The sequence below is a fragment of the Sapajus apella genome, unplaced genomic scaffold, assembly GCF_009761245.1.
Source record: "Sapajus apella isolate SASKATOON/1434 unplaced genomic scaffold, GSC_monkey_1.0 scaffold18, whole genome shotgun sequence".
Classification (NCBI taxonomy): Eukaryota; Metazoa; Chordata; class Mammalia; order Primates; family Cebidae; genus Sapajus; species Sapajus apella.
Window position 1 is genome coordinate 12,642,040 of NW_022436958.1, and position 18,645 is coordinate 12,660,684.

At 34.9% G+C, this 18,645-nt stretch overlaps 1 protein-coding gene across 3 annotated transcripts in view; it reads left to right on the forward strand.

Moving 5' to 3' along the window:
* The window catches only part of EPC2 (enhancer of polycomb homolog 2), a 131,635-nt gene that overhangs the window by 80,421 nt on the left and 32,569 nt on the right, over positions 1-18,645 (forward strand). For all 3 annotated transcript variants that reach the window (XM_032286338.1, XM_032286337.1, XM_032286339.1), the window contains exon 3: positions 7,912-8,057. In XM_032286338.1, the coding sequence (XP_032142229.1) occupies positions 7,912-8,057 (146 nt within the window). The remainder of the gene's footprint in view (positions 1-7,911; positions 8,058-18,645) is intronic.

The window sequence follows — 18,645 nt, forward strand, 5'->3', positions numbered from 1 at the left end:
CTTAACGTCTTTTTTTCCACCTCCATGATTTTATACCCATCCCAACATTATTTGATCTGGGGATATTTGAAGCATACTTTATTATTATCTAAAAGTATTATAGTAATATTATTAATATGTAATAATACTATTAGAATAATATCACATCACTCCTTAAACTAAAAAATCATTCTCTTAATATCATCAAATATTTAACCAGTGTACATATTTCTTGACTGTTTTATAAGTGTGATCTTAATTATCTTATTTTTTTTTAAACAGCTGATAGTTTTGAATTTGGATCCAGAAAATTTCCATATGTTATAGATGGTTAATCAGTCTCTTAAGATTCTTTTAATCAGGAATCAAGTAATTATCCTTTCTTTTCTGTGAACTGTATTTCAGGATTTCTGAATAATTGAGAATGGGGAAGTTTCTCTTTATAGGAGTATTCCAGCTAATGTAAGTCAAGTTGGAATGATTGAAAAAAAAAAAAAAATCTTGACCTGCATGTCAAATAAAAAGAAAAAAAATAAAATAAAATAAAAATCATTGTTTTATAACCCCTAATAAACGAGTGCATCAAGATAATGGTTGCTGTCATTAATGGTTGCTGACATCACAAAAGAAGAGAAACAATGAAAAATTATATAATTCCTGATAGAGGTTGATTTCCTGTTACTCTCTAGAAATGATTATGAGGATGTTTATTTTGTTTTTAAATCATTATGGATTATTGATTTATACATTTGTATTATATTTCAATCCATTGAATTTATTTTCCTTATTGATACTCATATTCACCCATTTTTGGCCAGTAGGAACCTATTCAGTTTCACTCTTGAGGTTTTTTTTGACAGGATAGTATTATACCAGAAAGCAAGAAAGCTAGAATATGGTAGGGTTACTTTACATGTTTTCCTGCCCCAGATTTGAAATTAGTCATTTCCACGGAGTGTTCTTGTTCCTTTTAGTGGCAAATTGAATTTGGAGACTGTAAGTTCAGTCCTAGGGATATTCATTACTACTGGGTTGGCCATGTCTCTAAGAATGATTAGTGGATCTGACCTATGAGATATGCATCTAAAAAATTGTTAAGATAAAATACATGAATTTATATTAATACTTCTTCCTCTAATTCAAGACTAAAGGTTTTAGCCTTCCATACTTACTTTTTTCTACATACCAGTTCTCAAGGACATCTGCATAATCTCCATGTTTTGTCACAGTAGTCTCAGAATAGTAATGCCAACTTTTTCACCAATAATATAGTTTTACTTAAAACAATTTCAGAGTTGTGCACGATGACTCATGCCTGAAGTTCCAGCACTTTGGGAGGCCAAGGCAGGCAGATCACTTCAGCCTAGGAGTTCAAAAGCAACCTGAGCAACATGGTGAAACCCCATCTCCAGTCCCAAAAAAAAGAAAAGAAAAAAAGAAAATTGGCTGCTCCTCGTGGCATGCATTTGTAGTCCCTGCCACTTAGGAAGCTGAAGTGGGATAATGACTTGCGCCCAGGAGATCAAGGCTGCAGCCGAGATCTGCACTCCAGCCTGGGCAGCAGAACAACACCCTGTCTCAAGAAAGAAAGAACGAATTTTAGGTTTTTTTGCTTGTTGGTTAATTGATTTTTGCTTTTATTTCTTAGGGTATTCCCACCAGAAATGTACAGTCACTTTACTGTATCTTAAAGACATTTGCAGTAGAACCCAAGTGACAATTGGGTTTACTTGTTCCATTTACTTTTTAATTTTAGGGATTTTTTTTCAACACTTTATTTGTTTTGTAGTTATGTAAAATATTTACATGGTACTAAAAGTCCTATCTACAAAATTAAGTATATTCAAAGAGCTCTAGTTGTTACCTCTATCCCTGCCTCCCCACACAGTCTTATTCCTGGGTGGCTGACAATATTTTTGTATTTATGGCTGAGGGGGTGCTGGAGATGGAACAGTGGGATGGCAGTAGTGGGAGATTCCGTCCATGGTTTCATTTGTAGAGTTCCACTTACTCTCTTTCTCCTTTGGCACGGAGCCTTATACCTGCCCTCAGTGTGCCTAGTGCTTCAGAGTCCACAGGCTCTCCGATGCAACCTTTGTAGATCAAACCTTCAGTCTGATACAATTTGGAAGGAAAAACCTAGCCACACTGAATGACGGAAAGAGCAACTGTTGATTTCAACTCTCTCAGGGATATCCAATCGTTTGGCTTCCCTGGGCCACATTGGAAGAATTGTCTTAGGTTACACATAAAATACGCTAACAGTAATGATAGCTGATGAGCTTAAAAAAAGAAAAAGTGCAAAAAAAATCTCATAATGTTTTAAGAAAATTTATGAATCTGTGTTGGGCCATGTTCAAAGCCGTCCTGGGCTGCCTGCAGCCTGTGGGCCATGGGTTGGAGAAGCCTGATCTAAGCCTTTAGATGGGGTGGGGGCAGTGGTTGGAGTGGTTCCTGGTTCCTATTGTCTGTCTCTGCAGCCATTTTGTATTTTCACATTCTCTTGTCTGCTAATACATGCCATTTATAACTGAAAAATTGATTGATGATTCTCACTTTGTTTCTGCTACCTCTAAAGATTTATGCCATTTGAAAAAAAAAAAAGTCCTTTGCTTTTTTTTTTAATGGGATTTTGAGATAAGTATGTGTTAATTTTGCTTTATTTAACCAGGAGCCATCTCTGTGCTCACATTTCTGTTAGAGGAAATTTGGCCCAGGTATGCTTTAAACCCTGGCTGTTTGAGAGCTAATTGCTCATCTGTGATTCCCACAGATACCCTGTGTATTCGAGTGTTATGTGGTCTCAAACGTGGCTGAGGGAGGGTCTAGGGACAGGCACACACAGTGATTAACACCTGTAAATATACAGATGGGTTTACATAAAGAATTCTAAATTCACAAAATTCAGGGAGAACCAAAATTTTAGTGTGGTTTTGTTGTTATAAAGCCTTGAATTTAAAGTACTTTTGATTGGCTTACATTCAGTGTGTTAGAGGGTACTTGTGCTATATATGCAGTTGCATCCTAGTTGTGTAAATAACCAGAGAAAAGAGGGTAAGTGACATGAACTCTGGATGTTGAGTATTTATTATCAAAAGGCAGAATGATGGAGACTGAGTATAGATAATAGAATGTTTTGGAATCAAAGTGTAGCCATTTATAAAAATAAATTAGTTTAATCTATAATTTGGGGGCTTTAGGAAGGCAAGAAATAACATTTCTTTCCCTTTTCTACTTTGAAACTAATTGATAAGTAGACATGGACAAAAAAATTTCAGCTTTATTACTAATAAAAGTGGTATGGAAGGTGAGACATTTGGCCTCTAAACATTCTATTATTTAACCTCTGAATTAAACAAACATACTCTAACACTGGTTGGTCACTGATAGAGCAGGTCTCTCCCTAATAGGAGCAGAGTCAGCCCCTGGGCTTACCATGTAGTGGAGGGCTGACTAGAATGCTGCCTCTATGAAAGAAGGAAGAACCACTGGAGAACATGCACCTAGAAGGTGTTAGGCTGATAGGTCCTTCTCCAGGTTCACAAATCAGTTTGTCACTCCTTCCTTGGCTGTGGGGAGAATGAATGAGTGAAAAGAAGCTGAAAGTATGCTTCTAAACTTTTCCCTCCTGGAGATTCGAATGTAAATATGGAGAATAAATGTTTCTCTTAAACATATAATATGTAACAGGTGTAATATGTAGCAATCATAGTCATATTCAAAGAGTATTATGAAGTAACAGGCAGTAACTGGCCCATCATTATGTGCCACACTGAATTGCACGCTACTCATTTTATATCAAGTTTGGTAAGCCCCCTTTAATCTGAAAACGTCTTGCCGTTTTTTGGCCTTGGATAATTTTCTCGTACCATTTCTTCTCCTGGATTCTCTGTATTTTCATTCCATTAAATAGCTGTGCTTATTAGACACTTACATGTGAATATGGCCAAGTATTAAGGGACTTTGAAAGGTACTTTTAATTAGAAATAATATTTGCTTTTCCAACTAATTTTAGACTATCTGTATTTTGTAAGCTATAACCAGTCAGTGTGTGAATGCTTTATATATTCAAACAGCAGGTTATACCCACTTCCTTACCTACGCAGAAGCTGTTGCTCTTTCTACCAGAGAGCAACCAAAGTTTCCTGAGCAATGGTAGCTACCTGATGGCTACTGTGAGGAACTTCTGATCTACTTTCCTCCCTAGTTCCTTTCTTATTCTAATAGTGGTCATGAACCCTCTTAAATTCCCTTATTTTTCTTTTCTTTATTTTCTTTATTTGACTTAACTGTTTGGTTAACTTCGCTACAGGAAGTCTTTCATGCACACACAGACACATGTCCTTATTAGCTTTGTCAGTATCTTAATTCTATTGCTCTACTACATCAAGAAGTTTTCAAGTGTCCTGTCTGCCCCTGCACCTTCTTTATGTTGAAGGAGGAGTTGTTAAAGTTTTATCTGTTTTGTTTGGTTGACTGACCTATGAAAACTAACCCACTATTTGTTAAGGGTGGACAAAAAATTTCAGCTTTATTCAGTTTTTTGTTTTTTTTTGTTTTTTTTTTTTTTTTTTGGAGGAGAAAGGAATCTGGTTTTCAAAAAGTGAAGTATCAACTTACAGAAAATATTTGCTTGCAGTTTAAAATAATCTCTTCTTGTATTTATATATTATAGAAACTCTATTTTTATTAAGTAACTTTTAGTACCTCCTCTTTTTTTTTCCCCTCTAAGTGCCATGTAAGGAGTATACAGGTATGACTAAAGTAATCACTGCTTTTAAAGAATTTATCTTTCTGTCTGGTAGAGGAGATAATATAACAAGGTAAAGAGAGGTACAGGCAAACACCTGTACCTGGTTTAAAAGCAACAAAATCCCCCAAATCTCTGATTCTTGTATGAGTTTTGAGTGAAAGAGAAGTGGTAGTATAGAATACTTAGAGTGCTAGTACAAGTCTTTGCCCTGGTTCTGATTTAATACATTGTCAGATCTCCTATCAATTCTCACTATTAATTTTTCTAAACTATTTCCCAGCTTTTCTTGTTCCTTCCCCTGCCTCACAAGCTGGGGTGCTGGCTTTTGTAAGAATAGAATAAGAAGATAGAGCAGATAGGAGGTGGAGGAACAAGAGGTGAGTAAGATTAGGTAGGTGTATCAAAGATGGTCATGCAAAATTTGTACAGTCTTGCCCTTGAACTTTTGAAAAATTCTGTTTAACTTACAGATTTCGTATATTGTGTTAACTCTGCTCTACACTTTCCTAAATCTTTCTCTAAAATGTCTTCTAGCTGTATCAACTACCTGATTTTATTGACTATTTGTTGTTAGTATGTGGATTAAGGCACATCATTGGACTGTCATGTGCATTTACAAATACAACATCCCTTTGTGAAAACAAGAGTAATTTTTAGTAATCTGTGTAGTTTATGAGCTCTGTATCATCTGTCATTGACTTTGATGCAGATTAGATTGACTTTTTAAAAGCATGCTTTTGAATTATCATGTAACAAAGACAAAGTTTTACATAAAAGATAAGGGGAAAATGCATTTTCTCAAGAATATTTTAAATGAGTCATACTTACAAAATAATATGTGTCATTAGTTCACTAATAGCTATAACTCCTCTGAATTAACTTTAGATTATCACATACTTAAATGCAGTAACATTTATAAATTTTAGAATGTGAGACTCATTGAGAGATAAAATACTGCCTATTGCATAGGGTGGTTGTGACAGTTAATTTAGTATGTTTAAAGCCACTTTGAATACTACCTGGCCCATAGTAAGTGCTACATGAGTTTATAAGTATTAGCTAACATTTATTTTGTTTTTATTATTGTTATATAGTGGTAAAAATCTCTTAAGCAATGAACTGAAGTCTAGATTTTTGAGATGTAGTCATTTACTGATTATAAAGCAAATGCCTTTAGATATTTTAACTTCATCTGTACTGTCTGTAGTAGGAGGCTGATTTTACTGAAATTATATAATTATATACATCTGTTTCTGTCTCTTTGTTAGTACCTTTAAGAATGTCATGCTGAATCTCAGAATACCAGGACATTTCATGTGGTATGAATGTAGGATATTCATTTACACATCACTGCACAGATAGCCTCTATATAGTCAACCTATTGGTTATTGATATCTCTTTTATTGCCTTGCTGTAAATCTTGTCCTGTAATTTCAACACATAATTTGTGGCACTTTAGTTTTTTTCCCCTTTATAGTTTAATAACTTATATTTGTATATGCTTAAAATGTCAAACAATAAAAATGGGAACAAAGAGAATTCCTTCACCATCCTTGAACCCCTCCTTATCCAGAAATAGAGATGACTAGTTTTAAGTATCCTTTCAAAAATATCCTGTGCATTTACAAACACAAGCATGTATATCCATCCTCTTTTTAAAACACATATATTACTCCACTCATTACCTTTTTTCATTTAATATTCATGAAGATCAGTTTCATTCTGTGTCAATATACATGGGCCAGTCTATCTCAGAGCTTCAGTCTGTATATTCCATGTATGTGTAACTATCATGTATCTAATCCTACATACATTGTTTTGTATTTTTTACTTCTTGCAATGTCATAACTAAGAACTTGTGTATATATATCTTTCTGTGTACGTTTATATGTAAGATGAATCCTGTAAATAGAATTGCGAAGTTCAAGAGGATATATTTTTAATGGAACTAAATAATAGTTTATAATTTCCTACATACATGGTTTCAGAGGGCTTTCTTCCCCTACTCATTCTAAAATAGCATGTTACCAAGTTTTAGATCTTTGTCTGATGACTGAAACCTATTTCTTGTTATTGTATATTTATCTATCACTCAAGTTAAACCTTTTTTATGTTTGAAAGTTACTGACATTTATTCTTGGCTGGGCGTGGTGGCTCATGCCTGTAATCCCAGTACTTTGGAAGGCCGAGGCAGACAGATTGCTTGAGAGTTCCAGACAAGCCTGGACAACATGGGGAAACTCCATCCCTACAAAAAGTACAAAATTAGCTGGGTGTGGTGGTACGCACCTGTAGTCCCAACTACTCGGGAGGCTGAGGTGGGAGTATTGCTTGAGCCTAAGAGACAGAGGTTGCAGTGAGCAAGATTGCACTACAGCCTGGGCCACAGACAGAATGAGACCTTGCTCAAACAAACTACAAGAAAAAAAAGTCATTGATATTTATTCTTCACTAAAATACCAGTTCACTTACTTTGCCAATATTTGTTGAGTTACTAGTTTTTTTTTTCTAATTAAGTTTTTAAAGTAGAAATTTTAAAATGTTGTAGTCAGTTCAATCTATTTTTAATCAGTGTTATGATTAAAACATAACACTGATTCTGAGTTGCTGCCCATGCAACATTTTCTCCCTGTAATTTCTTCTAGTATTTTTATGTGTTTTACTTTTTACCGTAAAATTTTGTTGAATATGTCACTTACTGGTATTAGAAGTAGGGTAGGAATTCAGCTTAATTTTTTTTAGGATAACTAGTCTGTTATGCCAACAGCTTTTTTTCCATTAGATATCTGTTTCATCCTCAGTAATTTGAAACACCATATTCATTATACTGTTCGTTCTTGAGTTTTTTTCTTGATTCTTAATTTGGCATAGTTTCTCATTATGCTACCACAACTCCCATGTCAACATAGTTGCTATTTTATATTTTGTTATACATTATTTTCAAAATAAGGTATTTCTCAATGTTTTTACTGTTCAAACCTTAAATCATGCATAAAGCAAAATTTTGTTTTTTCTTCTGCTGTGCAGTTAGCCTCAGAAATTAATTTTTAGATATCTGCTCCTGAGCTCTCCTTTGGTCAGTGTACTCTAATTTAGAAGTAGTCTCTAGTCAAATATGATGAACACTGTATAATTTCATAATTTCTCCTGAGTTTGAAGAATTTTTCTTTCTTTTCTAGCTTTTAATCTAGACAACGAACAACCAGATTATGATATGGATTCAGAAGATGAGACTTTATTAAATAGACTTAACAGAAAGATGGAAATTAAGCCTTTGCAATTTGAAATTATGATTGACAGACTTGAAAAAGCCAGTTCTAATCAGGTACTGTACCATGTAATGATGTCTCTTATCTTCTAGTTAACCCAATTTGCACCTTTATTTTGCATTTTCTTAAGACCTGAATGTGTTGCATTTTACTGTCTCTTGGATTTCTTTCCCTCGCATCCCAGAATTTCTATTTAGAATATTCCTTGAATGGAATACTTAAGCACAATTCCTTTGAATAAGAATATGAAGAGTACTATTCTAGTTTCCTATTTGGATAAAAATGATACTAGTTACAGTGTTACAGTATTTTCTTGATCCTTTCCATATGACTATTATTGGTGCTTCCATAACTAAATTTGCTTGCTTGAGTCTCTAAGACAATCAGCTTATGTGAGATCTTGCTCAGATATTAAGGCACTCATCATTTTAAATGGATTTTAATTTTAATTACTTACATATTATTTTAATTTTTCAGTGAGGCAAAAATTATTTACAAAAGAATATTCTTTAGTGAGATATTTCATATATGGCACAGTTAATTTAAAATGGTGCTGTCTTTCTGGAAGCAGTTAAGCAGTGTAAGTCAGGAGCCTAAAAATGTTTATACACTTTGATTTAATAATCTCATCTCCTGGGATTGTTCACAAGAAAAATAATTAGAAAAAATGTCAGTGATGTTTGAGTAAGAATGTTCTGAATAAGTAAGATGTCTCTGGTGGACTATAACACAGCCATTAAAAAATCATGATTTTGTAGGATGTCTAGTGCCATAGGAAATTGTACATTTTATAATATCAGATTTCAAAACAGGATACATAACTCTTTATGTGGAAAACTCTGAGGTTTGTTTAAAGCATTTATGTTTATACATGTGCATAGAAAACAAAAGAATGAGGAAGTTTACAGCAAAATGCTAACTGGTTATATTTGGGTCCTAGAATTATTGGTGATTTTTATGTTCTTTATTCTGTTTTTCTATGTTTTCCAAACTTACTATAATAAGCATGTGTTGATACTGTAATTAGATTTTTTAAATAAACTATTTAAAAAATAATTCTTGGTGTACCTGTGTGGTATATTAATGTGCTAATTGTTATTAATATACTAAGAAGTTAGAGATACAATAGAGTTGCAAATAAACTTTTTACAGTAGATTGTTAAAACTTTTCACTAGTTTACCCATACAAATTTATTATTTTATTTTATCTTACAACTTAAATCCTTTAAATCTCTAAAGCATTGTGAGCTCTTCACAGCATTTTCCTTTGGAAAGTCACTTTACTGCATATTTAGCCTTTCTATCGGTCTTTCCCCTCCCCCCATTTTGATGGAAAGTAATATCCACTGTACTATTCAAAGAAGTACGTTTTGAAAATTGAATTTTGTAAAATTCACTTTACTGGTTTTTGAGAGGTTGTCTTGTTTTTTTGTTGGGAGTTCTAAAAAAGTATCAAATTGATGGTCATTATAATTAGTGACTTACAGTTTTCCTGGGATTTTAGTCACAGACATTAAAAAGAGTTTCAGCTTTTCTTTAGATGTAGAGTTTCCTAGCAATCCTAGGCTGGATCTGCCTTTTGGTATTTTTATGATTTTCTGTGATTGCTCAGAAACTGCTCATGGTGGCTGAGATTATATCATTAGAAGCCTTCAGCTCTCTGTTCTGTAATTTGCTTTCTTTCAGTTAGTAAGTAATATTTATTTAGTGTGCAGGTGAACAAGGCAGGGGATAGCACTGAATAAGACAGATGACAAAAATTCTGCCCTTGTTCAGCATATTATCCAAGTGGAGATAGGATAAAAAAGCATGTAAGCAGTACAGTTAACTGTGCACATATAATCAGTCCCATCCTATTTTAGGTCTCTTTGCTGAAGGACAAGCTTCTAGGCCATGAAACAACCAGCTAGGCACAGAGAATGATAGCATCTGCTTTCAGCAGTGGAGGTTTTGTCATTGAAACAAAATAATGGTCCTGTATTAGAATCAAGGATTGAAGATAACAAAGGGCTGTCTTCATTCCATTCCTTGATTTGTTAATTCATGGATCTCTTTACCTTTCCTTTATGGGGGCTGGCATAGTACTAGGTCCCACGACAAGGACTCAAGTTTGTAGTTAAACTTCTTTTTATTAGGTTGACAGAAAAAGATCAAAGACTTAGGCAAACCTGCCTCTGTTATTCTGGGAGACTATTTCGGTGAAGCCATGATTGAAAACTCCTGTTGCCAAATGCTGTTATTTTCAGCCCCAGTCTGTCTCCTTATATCTAAGAACTGTCTTCACCTTTAAAAATAAAAATACAGTTTATTCCCTCTGGTTTTATTGTTTCTCATGACCATTCCTTCTTTCTTTTGCTTGATCCTTTTCATTCAACTCCTGTAAACATCAGAGTTTCTTGCAATTCTGTTCTTATCCTACATATTTTTGTATGATAGCTCAATAAGCATTTTTGTGGATATAATAATGTATTACCTTTGGCCTTGACCTCTTTCTCAAGCTCCAGGATTTTTTCTGCCCCTTTTGATTTTGCCTATTGATATCTTCATCTAGATGGTCCACAGTCCTCTCAAGTTTATCCTTTTAAAAATGTACTGTCTTATCCTAGATAATCTTGTAATCCTTATCTCTTCAGTAACTCCCGAAACTCAGTTTCATCCACTTTTTAAAAATCCCTTTCCTTCACTGATAACTAACTCAATTCAGGGTTTATCAGGTTTTATCAAAACCCTGAATTGAATTAGTTACCAGTGAAGGAAAGGGATTTGACAAACCCCTGAATTGAATTAGTTATCAAATTATTTGATTTAATGTCTTCTTTCCAACATGACAACTAATTGCAATACCTAACCTGAGACTGAATCTTGTACTGGAGGGGAGTGGGGGGGATGCTATGAAGATTATTTTTGAGTTAGTTGACAATATTGGGATGTAAATAGTAGATTACATAATATTTTCAATGTTAAATTTACTAAAGTTGAATACTATGATTATGAAAGGAAATATCCCTATTCTTAAGAAGTATACACTTAAGTATTTAGGAGTAAAGAGCCATGACATGTGTAACTTACCACCCTCAAATGGATCAGAAAAAAATTTGTACACATGTGCACACACACACACTTAGAGCTCGAATGTACACAAATGTTAACACAAATGAATATAAAAGTTAACAATACATGAGTCTTGGTCTAAAGGGGTATATGGTGTTCTTTGAAATGTTTTATTCTTGCTAGTTTTCTAAATATTGAGATTAATTTTTTTTTAATCACAAACCATCTTAAATGGCATTCTCTTTCATAGAATTTTCTCTAAAATAAATAATAGAACACTTTCTAAGAAACATTTTCTTAATTTTTTTTTCAAAAACCCTCAATGTTTTAATTTATAAACCCTTATCTCCTTCCTAAACTATTGAGTACCCTATTTTTAGTTACTGATTAACCTTCTGTACCCTACTGACTTTTCACTGCTGCTCTCAGCTTACCACACATTCCCATGAAAGGACCATGCCTGCTCAAAACAGAACACTCCTAACACTGTGGATAATCATTTTCCCTCATTTTGCTTCCCTTCTACCTCCGTACTACCTTTACCATCTTGTAGAAGCATCCTCCTAAACGCTTTCTAACTCTTCCTTGTGTACCTGTACCGTGAATATTTTATTTTCAATTATCTTTTCCCTCATTTCTTCAGTCTTTCTCTGCCCTAAAAGGTGCCCAAGTTCCCATTTTCAGGAGAACCCTTTCATTTGACCTCATCCTTCTCAGCTAACTACCACCCAATATCTCTTCTTTTTTTTTTTATTATAGTTAAAATTTCAGATTAGCTATATTTGGTGCTTCCTATGTTTACCTTTTACTCAGGTCACAATCCATTTCAGTTAACTGAAATTGCAATGTTTGAGATTACCAGTGGCCTCCTAATTGTCATCAAGAGCCTCTTTTCAACTTGTATCCTATTTAATATCCCTGTAGTATTGAATGATGTTGACCAGGACATTTTCCTGATTCTTTTCTTCTTTCTTCATCTCCTCTTTATCTTCAGTGTTGATATTTGCTTTATTATCTGCCCTCTGCATGTTTTTCATCTACCTTAAGCTGCTAACGGTTTGTTGCTGGTTCCCAAATCCATACCTGTACCTACTAAGCTCCAGAGCTGGATTTCTAGTGGAACCTTACCACCTGAGCAAGTATTTTAAATTTAACATTTCCAGACCTCTTTTGCCTCCCTTAGTTTTGCTCTCTGATATGGTTCGGATTTATGTCCCTGCTCAAATATCATGTCAAATTGTGATCTCCAGTGTTCGAGGAGGGCCTAGTGGGAGGTGATTGGATCATGGGAGTGGATTTTCCCTTTGCTGTTGTCATGACAATGAGTTCTCACAAGGTCTCACAAGATTGTTTCACAAGATCGACTCACAAGATTGTTTTACAGACTTGTTCTCACAAGATTAAGAGTGTAGCACCTCCCCTTTCTCTCTCTTCTGCTCCCACCACGTAAGATGTGCCTGCTCCCCCTTTGCCTTCCACCGTGACTGAGTTTATTGAGACTTCCCAGCCATGCTACCTGTACAGCCTGCAGCACCGTGAGCCAATTAAACCTCTTTTCATTATAAATTACCCAGTCTCAGGTAGTTCTTTATGGCAACACAAGAACAGACTAATATGCTCTTTCTTAATTAATGATATATATTATTTTCATCTTCCACCTAGTTGGCCAGTTTGAACTTGAGTGCTGACTTCTTTAAAATCATCCCAAACATCACTAAATCAAACCAGTTTTGTGTTCCACAGTGTCACACAGGTTGAGTATACCTTATCCAAAATGTTTGGGGCCGGAAGTGTTTTGGGTTTTAGATTATTTCACATTTTGGTATATTTACAGATACATAATGAGATTATTTGGGGATGGAACCCAACTCTAAACATGAAATTCACTTATTTTTCATAAACACTTTATGTACACAGTCTGAAGGTAATTTTTTTTTACAATATTTTAAATATGTGCATGAAAGTTTTCACTGCATTTTGATTGCAACCTGTCAAATAAGATCAGGTGTGTAATTTTACACTTGTAGAATCATGTCAGCACTCAAAAAAAATGGATTTTGGAGTATTTCAGATTTATAGATTAGAGCTGCTCAACCTGTGTTTGTTGGCTGTATCCTCTTCCCTTATTTTTATTATTTTTCACCTGGACCACTGCTATTCTGCCACCAGCTATTTTATTAAAAATTCATCTTAAAACAAACAAACAAACAAACTTCAATGGCTTCCACTGTCTATAAAGTGAAATCCATACCACCTTACTCCAGCCATGCTGAACTTCCTTCTGGTCCTCTAATGTACCATGCCTTTTATGGCTCTACATTGTTCCTTCTGCCTGTAATGCCAGGTCCTACATTTCTAATAGTTTTTAGTAATATTATCACCTTGTCATATATATACATGTTTTCTAAGACCATAGTCTAAGACTAAGTATTTGCTGTCCCAGCTATAGTCCTCATGCCAGTGGTGTTTATAGTACCAGTGGTGTTTATAGTACTGGTTTCCCTACTTGATCAGTTCTGTGGCCTGATTTTAGGCATTGTGGATTCCAAGCCTGATGCACCAATATTTCTGAAGATGTGGAACTATCCAGTATCTTGTTATAAGTTCCATCTATTGCTTATAAATAGAAACTTTGATACATGCACTCAACCTTCATTGCACTTATACAAATTAGAAGTGCCTAAAACACAATATAATAATCACATCATCAGTTTCTTTCATCATGCAGCACTTTCAGTGTTTACTTGATACTGCGTTATTGATTATGCTTTGGCTGGGGCAGACCCCAAACAGATGCACCAAATTAGTGAGGCAGTTAGGAAAATGTGGTTTTCATGTGCACTAGGAACAAGTACATTTTTACATGGGAGAGGATGGGACAGGGTGTCTCCTGTATTTTTTATTTTTTTGAGATGGAGTTTTGCTCTTACTGCCCAAGCTGGAGTGCAGTGGCGAAATTGTGGCTCACTGCAACCTCCACCTCCTGGGTTCAAGCTCTTCTCCTGTCTCAGCCTCTTAAGTAGCTGCGATTACAGGCATGCGCCACCACACAGAGCTAATTTTGTGTTTTTAGTTGAGACGGGGTTTCTCCATGTTGGTCAAGCTGGTCTCAAACTCTCGACCTCAAGTGATCCGCCCAACCTCGGCCTCTCAAAGTGCTGGGATTACAGATGTTGAGCCACCGCACTCACCCTCCTGTTTTTTTTTAATTTAGTATGTGGCATGTTGAAATGGATATGTTCTTTACTATGATGCTGAAGTATTTGTATATTAAAAATAAAATTTGGTCTAGGTCTTTTGAAGCAGTGAAACCCATCACACAATATAGTTTTAAAACCACTACACCGTGCTGTAATGTGTGTGTACATGTATTGTTTAATTATGTTATATAAAGTTAATGAAAAAGCAGTCAGATTATAAAAGTAATTTGAATATACATCTTCCATTTCATCTTAAAGTGTTGTCTTATCCAGATTGGGGGCCATTCCTATTATTATTAATTATTATTATTTTGAGACGGAGTCTTGCTTTGTCACCCAGACTGGAGTGCAGTGGTGCCATCTTGGCTAACTGCAACCTCCGCCTCCCGGGTTCAAGCGATTCTCCTGCCTCGGCCTCTTGAGTAGCCAGGGTTACAGACGCAGGCCACCGTGCCCAGCTAATTTTTATATTTTTAATAGGGATGAGGTTTCACCATGTTGGCCAGGCTGGTCTTGAACTTATGACCCACCCGCCTTGGCCTCCCAAAGTGCTGGGATTACAGGTGTGAGCCACCACACCCTGCTGATCATTCCTATTGCAGAGAAGGTTAATTTCAGCATCAGCAATCTATCAATATGTAGCTAGAATTATCTCCTAAATGGCAGATTAATAGAATTCTTGACAGTTTTTAAGACCTTAGAAGATTATTCATGGAATTAAAGAGACCTTTTTTTCTAATCATTTTATTCTGATTTCCTTATTTTATTTGTTCATCATGGGTTGGCACTGTTGAGAATGAGAAAACTATAGTAGAAGATTTGGAGGAAGAAGTGAATTGATAAACAAATCCTTCTAAAATAGTCATCTCAAGCATAAAGATCATATGAGTTTTAATGGATTAGTATCACCTTTCTATGGGAGAGAAAGTATTTTAACTAGCACATGGTTTACATTTGGGCACTTACCCAAAGACAGGAGAACTTTATAACTCTACCAGTCGTTGTTGTAGTCTGAAGACGTTTTCCATTTTCTGATTGTTTGGAGAAAATAATGGTTTCTCCTTAATTTATGTACAATACTCAAAATGTGTTAATAATGTATACTTTGATTTCATTGAGTGCTGATATATTCTTTTTAGATTGGCTTGCCATAATTTTGTGGCATTGTGTAAACTAGGGGTCATTTGATAAGCAAGATGTTTCCAGTGCTATCTATTTAGAATCATATTACAATTTTACTATGTTGGTTTTGAGCAGTGGCCATTCATTCTTGAAGAGAGTAAGGTATGATCATTTAACTCTTCGAATTTAATGTAAATGCTTGTTATTTGCAAGCATCTGCCTTTGGTAGTATTTAGGCTGTTAGACAAATAATAAACCATAGATTTGAGAGAAGTAAAATGAAAAAAGAAGTTATGTAGCAGAGAGGTGTTGACTTACCAACACTGAACACAATATAGGCAGTCCCAGATGGAAATTTGCCCTTCTCTACCCTGAATCTTACTGCAGTGATGCTTAGTTCCAAAGTTCTCACATTGTTCTCTTATTTATTAATTTGTATTTGTCTAACCTTTATTGCCATGTTATGAGTTTCTTTAGGTAGCAAATTCATATTAAAGTTTTTTCCCTTATCTTCCCCACATTCCATAACCCATTATTGGACTGATGGTAGTTAGTTTTTAATAACTTCTTAGTTGACTGTTTTATAAATTAAATAACTTATTGTTTAAGTCAATGTTTTATAAATTAAAACATTAATTTTTACATATAATTTATTCATTTATGTATTCAAAATAATTTTGAAATTGCTCTATGAGGACAAGGACCACTTAGTTTGTTAACAGACTTTCTTGATTAACGAACTAAGTGGCCCTTAGTTCGTTAATCTAAGTTCGTTAATTCTAATGTGTCCTCATAGAGCTAGTAGCAGTCTGGAAGAAAAGCCTATATGGTAGGATAACTTTTTTTATTTTCCCATCCCTATAATAAGTAAGTAATGTAAATCAGATAACTCGGAGCTATCTTGGAAATAATAAATTTGCCACAGACTCTTTTGCCAGTTAACTAACTGGTTTCTACTGCATTTTAGTGAGTGAAGTACATGCTAAATGATAGAACATTTTTATTTTTAGGGGGTCTCAGTATGCTTCCCAGACTGGACTTAACTCCTGAGCTTAAGTGACCCTCCCAAGTAGCAAGGACTACAGTTGCATGCCACTGCTCCTGGCCACTAAATAACAGAATTTTTTTTGTAGTGTAAAAATAGTAAGGTTCTGATTTTGTGGATTTTTAATCATGTGACATAATAATTTGTGACTGATTTGTCTACAAATCATTCTTCCCCACTCAAATTGATGCTACCGTCACAATAGAAATGCAGTGGTACTAATTGCCTCAGAGTAGCTAAAGATCATTTTTACAGAATGATTAAAACCAAGATTACTCATAGAAAGTCGCTATATAACAGCATACAGCAGTGAATTGAAAAAATAGTTAACACTAGAAATAAATATCAGAAAGTTTAACTATAAAATGTGTGTTGAATTCTTATTTCTTGTGTTATAAAGAGCACTTTAAACATGGGAAAACACATTGTAAGCTGGAGCAAGAAGCACCAGAGAAAGAAATCTGAGCAGGTATTTTAATCTCAACAGTGTTAACTTGATAGTATTGCTATATAAGAAACTCATTACTGTTCTGCTGATTGGTAGGAAGAGCTCTTATCCTTCACGCCATTCTGAGGTTAGATTAAGCTCTTGATTTAATTAGTGAAGATAACAAAATTTTATCAGAAGTAAAGTGATCAATCAGCTAAAGCACATGTAACACATCACAGAATTGTTTCCTTTGGCCTCCAGAATGCATGAGAACTGCCTGTGATGCTGTCAGCACAAGGTGGAATTTTATTAGATCTAGAAAGCTGAGTTCTTATTCTACCACTATTGTCATAGACTGGGGTTGACATCACCATTCCAGAGAACTCCAGCTAACAGTAGAAAGGTATTCACTTAAAGGTGATATTTGGAAATACTGGTTCTTGTGGTGTGGTCTTATTTTCCAGACTCTGGCCATCCACATTAAGGACCAGATGCAGCCTCTAAAATGCAGTTAAGCTGCCTCTACTAAGAGATTGGGTAACCAAAGAATGGCCACTTACTGTTTTAATGCACTAAGTGTAATTGTGACATGGACTAGAATACCTGAGTTGACATTGTCAGTGTATTCTCTTCCTGTGGTTCAACTAAGCACTAAGCTGAGAAATTGTAAGAAACCACCTAATTACTTCTAGAAATCATTCATCTAGGACTTGAAGTCCAGCGATCAGTGCATTTATTCCATGAAATTATACCAACACAAAATAATGAGAACCTTATTTGGTGAATTTTGCCTTCTTCAATAGACTTCATACAACATACAGGTCATATGTATGTTATATGAAGTCTATTGTATATAGATCTTACAAATTCAATGAGAAAAATTTTCATTTCCAAGTACTAGGGAAACATTTCTTAGGAAGTATTTCAAGTTCTGAAAGTGAGCCTTCATCTCTAAAATAATACAAGTAAAAAGGTTGGGATAGCATCACTTCAGCGAGACTTCCCAGCCCTAAAATGGCATGATCTTTTTCCAATGTTTGCTGTAAATGGATATGTGTAACCCCCATTTCATCCTACGAAAGCCTATTGGCTTATTTGATCTCAAGGTGCTAGGCAACAAATGTGACCAAGCAGATGTTTGCAGCCTTAATTTGAGATGTGTCAGCAATGTGCTGGCTACAGTAAAAAAGAGGTAGGTCCCTGAAACACCAGCATTAGAACTCCCAAGGGAACCATCCTAGGGCTACTGTCTCAGGACATGACATTGTCATTAGCAGAATGAGTGTTAAGAATAAGGATTCTCTAGTATTTAACACTTGGATAGAGGAATTCTTTTATATGTCACTGTTTCTTAGAATTCAAATTTGCGTTAAGGTTGAAACTTCTGGAAACATGCTAAGTTTGTTTTTATAATCAATTTCAAAAGAGGTATAGTAAGTTGCAATATATTAGAGAATATTCATCTTTTATTTTGGAGGCACATAAAAAGAAAACCCTGTACCTTCTAGTTTCTATAGGAAAACAAACAGAAGCTAATAGACTTGAAAACTGATAGATCCTCAAATGTGTATAATATCAGAATTTTGAAGGACAGTGGATGTCTTCTAGTCTAAGACTTGCCTGAGGCACGAATTTATTACAGTCTTCCCAAGTGTCATTCATCTAGCCTTCTTAAATATTTTCAGTTATACAACTCACTGCGTCTGAGGGAAAAATACTGATTTTTAGATGTCTCCTAATTAATGATTCCTTCATTAGGTTAAATTGTATTGTATCTTAACCTACCTTAATAATAT